Genomic DNA, 7964 nt, shown 5'->3' with positions numbered 1-7964 from the left:
ACACACACACACACACACATACACACACACATACACACACACATACATAAACACACAGAGACACAAACAAACAGACACAGAGGTGCTCTCACAGTCACGCTCACACACACACACACGTACGCACACACACACACACGCACGCACACACACACGCACACACACACAGTCAATCTCACACACACAAGCCTGAAGATGATACTAAAAATAGTCCTTTTTGTTCAGGGCTCTGTCCATGGTTTCTGTCAGACAGAGGGAGTGAGGTACGACTCTCTCTGTATGTAATCATTAAAGGCAGAGCCAGTGGAGACAGCGCAGCATCCATCACAGCGATGGGCGGCGAGAGAGACAGGAGGGCTTACATAGGAGTGGGTGCCTCTCCACAGTGAGGGGGACAGGAAGAGGAGTTGGTCAGAGCGCTGCTGATTAAGCCTCTAGCAAGCAAGGATGGGGCTCTTTTCCATCATCGGGCCAAATGGTCCATGGTCAAACCATACAGACGTCTAGGTATGGATACTGTTCATTATTCCATCTGTCTTGCTAAATTGAGAACATCTGTAGCTAAGCAAAACCACTTTGACAGCAAAGAGTCCCTTGTTAGTATTAAATATGCAGAAATTGTTGGAACTATTACCTCCCATTCTGAGTGTTTTAAATAGTTTTTTATTCTGCTGCATTGAACAGAGCTGTCCAACAATTGGAAGGATATCATGCTGATCACAGTTCAGAGTTATTCCAGGACAAACTAGTTGAAACACCGACTACTGATGATTACTCGCTATGCTCACGATTGATTCGGTGGAAAGAGGCTCTATGAGTCTCTATGAGTGCCATTACATCTTATAAAACGAACAGGAAGAACCAACAGAAGGACGTTAGTATTGCCTCCACTAAATAACTGCACTCAAACTGAGATGCATACATAGGAACTAATAAGTGCGGGTGTGTTTGTCTGCATGTTTGGGTAAGTCTGTAAGTGTTTGTGCATGCACGTTTGTGTGTAGGAGAGTGGGATGCTCCTGAAGAAACACAGATTACATTCTCTTAATATCTGATAGGCATGGTATCAATTGATATCAAGCAGGAAGGAGACGCAGGACATGGACTTGGCAATAGCTTCTCCAGGCCTGTGAACCAAATGAATTACTCCCAGGAGGTTGCACAGAGATGGCTCTAAATGTAATGGAAAGTATAGGGCACAGTATCACAGAGCTCTATTGTTTTGCTGAGTTTGCATTTGTTTTCAAACAGCAAAAGCAACAGCCTATTAAGTTCTTGTACATGATCCACTTAAGGCATATAGTTCTGTATTTTCAAATCAACTGTAGATTTTTTTAACATTTTGCTTCTATGAGTGGGTTAACTAACAACTGCCACACACACACACACACACACACACACACACACACACACACACACACACACACACACACACTTAAGAGCTGCTTTAGAAAAGCCTAGGAGAGGTCATCAAGGCCCAAACACTGCCCATTCCACAGCCACCCACACACTCCTGCGTGCAGAAAGGACACCAGAGATTAACATGAGGCTGTGAAATGGCGCAGGATTAGCGCTGGTGATCTAGTAATGGGTGAAGATTATGCTAGGTCAGCCTGCGCTGTCGGCGTCATTTATCTGCACAGCAATGTATATTTCAGCGAATAAACGCAGGTGGAAGCTCAGCACATTCATGTGTAATTCATCAAAGTGTGCCGATATGCTCTGCAGCATATGATACATTCTCATCTCAATAGAGGGGAGAAGAGGAGGGATAGAGAGTCAGACAGATGTGGAGATGCTGATAACTCATCACAGAGACAGATCCAGACAAATTACTATTGATGAAGAGGGAGACATTATGAAAAGAGGAAAGAATGAGTGGTGGGAGTGTGAGTGTGAGTGTGAGTGTGTTTGTTTGTTTGTTTGCTTGCTTGCTTGCTTGCTCACGTGTGTGCGCATGTGCTCTCTTGTGTGTGTGAGTGTTTGTTTGTTTGTTTGTTTGTTTGCTCACGTGTGTGCGCATGTGCTCTCTCGTGTGAGTGCCTGTGTGTGTGTGTGATTGAGAGAGAGAGAGAGAGAGCGAGCAAGCAGTAAGGTTGGGAGCAATTCTGCAGAAAAGCAAGAGGGACAGAATGAGAAGGGGAGAGAATGAGAGAGAGAGAGGAGGGGGAAAAAGTGAATGACAGATCACAGAGATTAGCAGCCTCTGGTGTAGTGGGAGCTGCTGAGCGCTGAGCTGCAGCAGTCACCAGTGGGCTCCCATACTGATGAGTGTCCTTATGAGAACCAACCCACTCTACTCCTGCAGCGCTCACTGAGGAGGGGGCAATGAAAGAGGAAAACGGGGAGAGAGGAAGAGGGGGGGTTGAGAGAGAGAGAGAGAGAGAGAAAGGAGAAGGAAAATCTGGGTAACCCTCTGTGATCCAGCTGCAGTGGAATTGGAAGACCGCATTCCAACACTTGCTTCTGTTCACCGCCATCCTGTAAAAAAAACTGCCCCCCTAAAGACCTGGTGCAGTTGCCATGGTTACCTTCCACTGTGAGTGCTAACTGCCCTTTGCTGCAGGAGCCCTGTGCAATCATGGTAGCATGCATCTCACACGGACACCAGCATTTTCTGAGACAGAGGTCTGAAAAGGCCTGCCCGTGGATTAAGGTCAGAAATTATGGAGGATTTTCAGCAGAAATGCCCCAGAGGGCTACAGAGTCTTAAAAATAATTTCCCCTTTGGGAAATGTCTTACTACACTACAAGAACAAAGGACAAGTACTGAGGTAAAGCAGGACCTCCGTGACTTGAACTTAGTCCTGTGTGAGTAGGGATACCGGTATATGGTTGTGTGTGAGCTGGAGGACTCCAGAAATTGATAAAACATTAGATCCTATTAACTGGGTTTACCAACAATCAATGAAATAGGCAATTGCTGGTGAAAACACATCAGTAAAACCCTGTTTTGGCAATGGTACAGCTGTATATAAATACTGTATATAAATATTCTTGGTATCTGAAGTATAACAAATGCCTTCTTACCCAGGCACTCTGTGCTTCTGTTTTTATTTGTACCATTATACCACTGATCAGTCTAATTAAGTAAGCACTGCCACATGTGGCAGGAACCTGGAACCAAGGACTTTCCAATCTGTTGCATCATTGAAGAAAAACGTCTAACTTCCTGTTACCACACGGCCTGCACTCTAATTGGATGTGGTCTGAGCTGTGCTAGGTTCTTACTGGGAATGGTCTGGGGTGAGGTGGTCTCTTACTCCTGACTGACTGTATAAAGCAGTGTGAGTCTTGAATGGTCTGTGAGTCACCTATGCAGGTTTGAGCTAGGTGGTTGCTGGGTGTTGCTACCTGTGGGCGGAGAAGAGCTTCTCCCCGACCTGGATACTGATGTCACATGCCTCCCCTCTCTGGTAGAGAGCCAGCAGGTCAGCCCCGAGCCCAGAGGCTGGCTCCAGGACCACTGTGTCTGCAGAAGGGAGGAGGAGAAAGAAAAGCAGGGGGAACAAAAGGGTGGGATAGAAAAAGGAGAAAGTGAAAAAGAAGCGGAGAAAGATACAGAAACCATGAGGCGACAGCTGAAGGTCAAGTGTATTGTACTGTTGCACATCAGTTGAATATTAAACAGTAGTGTCCACTGCAAACATCTGAAATCACAAAAAAAACGGAAAAGATGTTTGGCTTCATGTATGCAATGCAGTATGCAGAATGCAATTCTATTCTAAGAATTCCTATTTATTAATTTCAATTGCATAACCAAAACACTACCAAGAAAAGGCAGAAATGGAAGAGAAAAAAATGGCATGACAATGCTTATTACTGTAATCTGAGTACGTGCGACTGAATGCTCTGGCCTGTTATTGCGAGGGACACTAATACAGTTAGCAGGCACGCTGTTTCCCTATAAAGTCACTGGGCAGTCTTTCAGCGAGGACAGAGATGTCCGCTAATGCGTGGCACAGGAGAGGTGGAGAGGCTAAACGTGATTAGCGCTTAAGTGGCTTAAGGAGAAAGTGTTTACAGCTCCTCTGGTGGTCTTCACGCTTGCATAACCTCACACAAACCCACCTCTGGCTCCCAAGCTTGGGAGATAAACACATTTGACCACGCGCGTTTTTTGCTCATCATGGTCTATACTTAATGTCTTTAACTGAAGTTTGTTATCAAATACAATAAATTGGTTGCTCATTGCGTGGGTTAGTTGTCTTGTATGTAGTACACTGATATGGAGTTCAGCTGGGTGTGTGGGAGTCTTGGACTCAGTAAGATCCCAGGTAAACAGATATGTGTTCCAGGTGGTGTGTTGTGTGCTGTGTATTCTGATTAATATTCACTTGTACAACAAAAGATGTAACGATTTGAAGCATTACAAATAGAGAAGAGCAGAGCAGGTGTTCCACTACTAGCAATGCTTTGTTCTGTGGCAGTCACCTAAGTATATTATGCATTGTCCTGAGGATAATAGTTCGGAAACCTGTGTGTGACTGTGTAAACTGTTGCATTGATTGAAAAGATTTACATGTAATGTATCCAGAAATGACCAATGCCCTGTGAATTCCATTTTTAAATGGTCAAAACAGACCAGGAAAGAATTACATACTCAGCATTTTAAGTCATACAAATCAGTCCCCTTATTTGAGGCAGTTAATTAGCAGTTTAGCTCTAATGTTAATAAACTTTGCCTTCTCAACTGTTTAGTTTGTAAATCAATGATTCAATCATTAAGTAAATTATGCAATTTTCATAGTTCATTCACACTTGTGTTATGTGCATATTTAATGTCTGAAGTAAACAAACATAATATGAGAAAGGGATCATGTAGCTGACACTGTAGCTAACAGTGAGAGAGTGAGTTACAGGCCAAGCCTATGAATGAGGTGAATGAGGACATCTTACACCATCACCAGGAGCCATGAAAAAAGCTGAGACTGAAAGAGGGGAACAAATGTTTATAATAATATTTACAAGAGTATCTGAAAACACATTCTGTGTGTCCAAACAACAGATGAAGTGTTCAATGATGTCCTCATGAGAGTGCACTTTTAAAGAGGGAAGACAGGCATTAAAGACCCTTCCCAGAGCACCCCTCTCTGGCTCACCTGGGTCTATGCTGGAGCCTGAGTCAGGGTAGTCAGGGTAGTCAGGCACGTCGGCATGCACCCCATTCACTTGCGCCTCCTCGGGTAGCCCTTTGATTTTCCCTTGGCACTGGTCAGCTGAGTACACCCTCCTGTGGGTTAAGAGTTCCACACAGTCTTAATGCAGCAACAGGGAAAAGAAACATGTCAATGGAGGACGCATTGAGAAGAAGGATGTGGGTGCTTAGAGAAAAGGGCAGAGGCGCGCCCGCACACACACACACACACACACACACACACACACACACACATGCACACTCACTCACTCACTCACTGCATGCATCGGTAATTTGCATGGGGCCCTAATTAAAATGTTTCTTCTCTCTTCCCCCTCTCTCCTAAACCAATGGGGTGGAGTTCTTTTATACATTACATAAAATCATTTTAAAAAGAGATATTATCTAGTCTGATTCTTCAATTAGGATTCGATTTCATAGCCATGATTGGTTATGCAGCTGCAACATTTACACCCTGTAAAAAGACAACCAAACCTTGGTTACAAAATCTCACTGAAATTGCACCCAATTCCTAATAATAACGGATATTATACTACACATACATGTGTACGTGCAAGGCTTGCCAAACAAAGACACGTAATCACAAAGCATGGCAGTACTCCTACACAACAACAGACAAAGACACGATCACTTTTGAGGTGTACTGGACTGACAAAACCCTTTTTTGGTATTTACCTGCATCACCAAACTTTTACACTCACATCACTGCAGACATTAAACATCATCAACACTTACTCATGCCATCAAGTGCTACAGGGCCACTACGATGAACACAACAAATAGCTTGCCGACCCACATCAAAACATTTTATGTTTGCAGTGTATAAAACCTGTTTCAAAAGGCTTTTGTATGATGTGGATGGACTAACACTGCTGTCATAACCCATTTCAGTGCTGAGTGCCCTGAGTGCCTTCAGAACACAGCTGTTCCTCTGAGATGTTTTTAATGTGAACGCTCTATGGCGCCATCTGTCAGACAATGAGTGGTACTGCATCTAAGCACAAGATGCAACACATTTCGAGTGATATGATGATCACTGAATCATGCATAAACTCAGTGATAGCCAAATCTAAAGGAACTATCTGATAAATCACACCATTATAATACAGAGGGCAAAATGTATGTGGAGTGTCTGCAAAGCAGCTAATAGTAGATCCATTTCATTTAATTTTAACTGACCACTGAGTTCATCATCTAAAATATATATATAATATAATTAAATATAATGTTATTATAATACCAACAACTTCCTGACACTCCTGACAAACTTGGCCATCCAGTCCTGAGCATTTTCTGGGTGTAGACGCTGTTCCAAGTTGCTGTCAGCCCACACATTTGTTATTCTACATCCTTCTGTTCCGGTTCAGTCGGCGTATGTGTGCTGTGTCCGTGAGTGGGCAAAGCTAGCGTAGGGGTGTGCCAGTGAGGGCTCTGTGTGAAGAGCGGATGGGTGTGGGGAGACGGGCGTATGTCTGAGGCCAGAGACAGAATGTCACACTGAGAGACAGCAGACTAATTAAGTATCGATTGAGGCCCTGACAGAGACCCTTCGAGAGAAGAACTGGCTTGCGTGGGTGAATCTATGTGCGTTTCCAAATCACATGAACCTGGTGACACCACACTCTCTCAGTGATGCCAGTAGTATTGTATATTCATGCTTCAGTAGAAAACATACTAAAGCGCTTTACTATCAAATGTACGTATGTGAATATGCATTTATGTATTATGCTTCTTATACAGTTAGATGCCAACTGTACATTTGTGCAACTTTTTTATGCAATATCATAATGCGTCATGAACCCTAATTACATAAAAAGCTGACAAAGACACACATACCGAATGAACTCTCTGAGCTCAGCAGCATCGCAGTCCTGCAGGAGGACCTCTGATTGGCCGGGAGGCGCACCCTTCAGCAGGTGAGCAGCCCTGGCCAGCAACACCGCTCTGTGCACCCGGAGGCGGGCCGAGCCCACACACAGAGTGACATCTGCTTCCTGCTCCTCGGACAGTAACCTAAACGGAATGGTCAGAAAGAGATAGGGAGAGAGAGGAAGAGAGATAGGGAGGGAGAGGAAGAGAGAGAGCGAGGGAGAGGAACAGAGAGAGAGATCGAGAGAAAGAGAGAGAGAGAGAGAGAGAGAGAGAGATAGTGAGAGTGTGTTGCCACGGTGGCCAGACCCCAGTGGCTACTCTGGAAACTGCCATATACCTTCGACCATGTACCTTGAGATACAGAATAAATGATATAACTATGGATAGATAGAATAAAATGCACCATTCATAAACAGAAATGGAAGCATAAACGCATACAGACCAGCGAAATACATAAATGGAATTGTATGGCCAGTAAGGGAGGGAACTGTGTCAGATCTCCGAGGACATGAAGAATTCAGTCTGCTTTCCTACTACGGCAATGTGCTCAAGGTCACAGGAATAACAATAAAAAAAGAGATCACAGCACAGACACTTCTGGTTCCACTGAGCCTTCTTAAGGGCTGAAATGTTTCTCAGGTTTACATATGATAAATAATTAAGTAAAATGAATAGCTGATAGCTATTAAGCACATATTCATATAGAATAAAGTTCACTGGCCTATGGCTGACCAATGGCTTTTAAGTGGACCACAGTATACGCCGCGACCTACCATACATCATGTATAAGTTTATGACTCATGTAGATTTAGCTAGGTCTTTAAATACGGATCTTGATTCTGTAAATTGGGCTGTGGAACTGTCTGACTGAATTACATGGAAGAAAAAGCTTTGCTACTGTGGAGTTGGACTTGAGCAGTGTCATTTTCACGGTACG

General features: G+C 43.9%; 1 protein-coding gene across 4 annotated transcripts in view; it reads right to left on the bottom strand.

Annotated features, from left to right (window-relative positions):
* The window catches only part of btbd8 (BTB domain containing 8), a 38567-nt gene that overhangs the window by 27987 nt on the left and 2616 nt on the right, over positions 1-7964 (bottom strand). For all 4 annotated transcript variants that reach the window (XM_012839587.2, XM_031575425.1, XM_031575424.1 and 1 more), the window contains exons 3-5: positions 6992-7168; positions 5100-5230; positions 3352-3469 (exon numbers count right to left, since the gene is read on the bottom strand). In XM_012839587.2, coding sequence (XP_012695041.2) covers positions 3352-3469; positions 5100-5230; positions 6992-7168 — 426 coding nt within the window. The remainder of the gene's footprint in view (positions 1-3351; positions 3470-5099; positions 5231-6991; positions 7169-7964) is intronic.

This window comes from Clupea harengus, chromosome 10 (genome assembly GCF_900700415.2).
Source record: "Clupea harengus chromosome 10, Ch_v2.0.2, whole genome shotgun sequence".
Classification (NCBI taxonomy): Eukaryota; Metazoa; Chordata; class Actinopteri; order Clupeiformes; family Clupeidae; genus Clupea; species Clupea harengus.
This window is presented reverse-complemented; position numbering and strand designations above follow the sequence as displayed.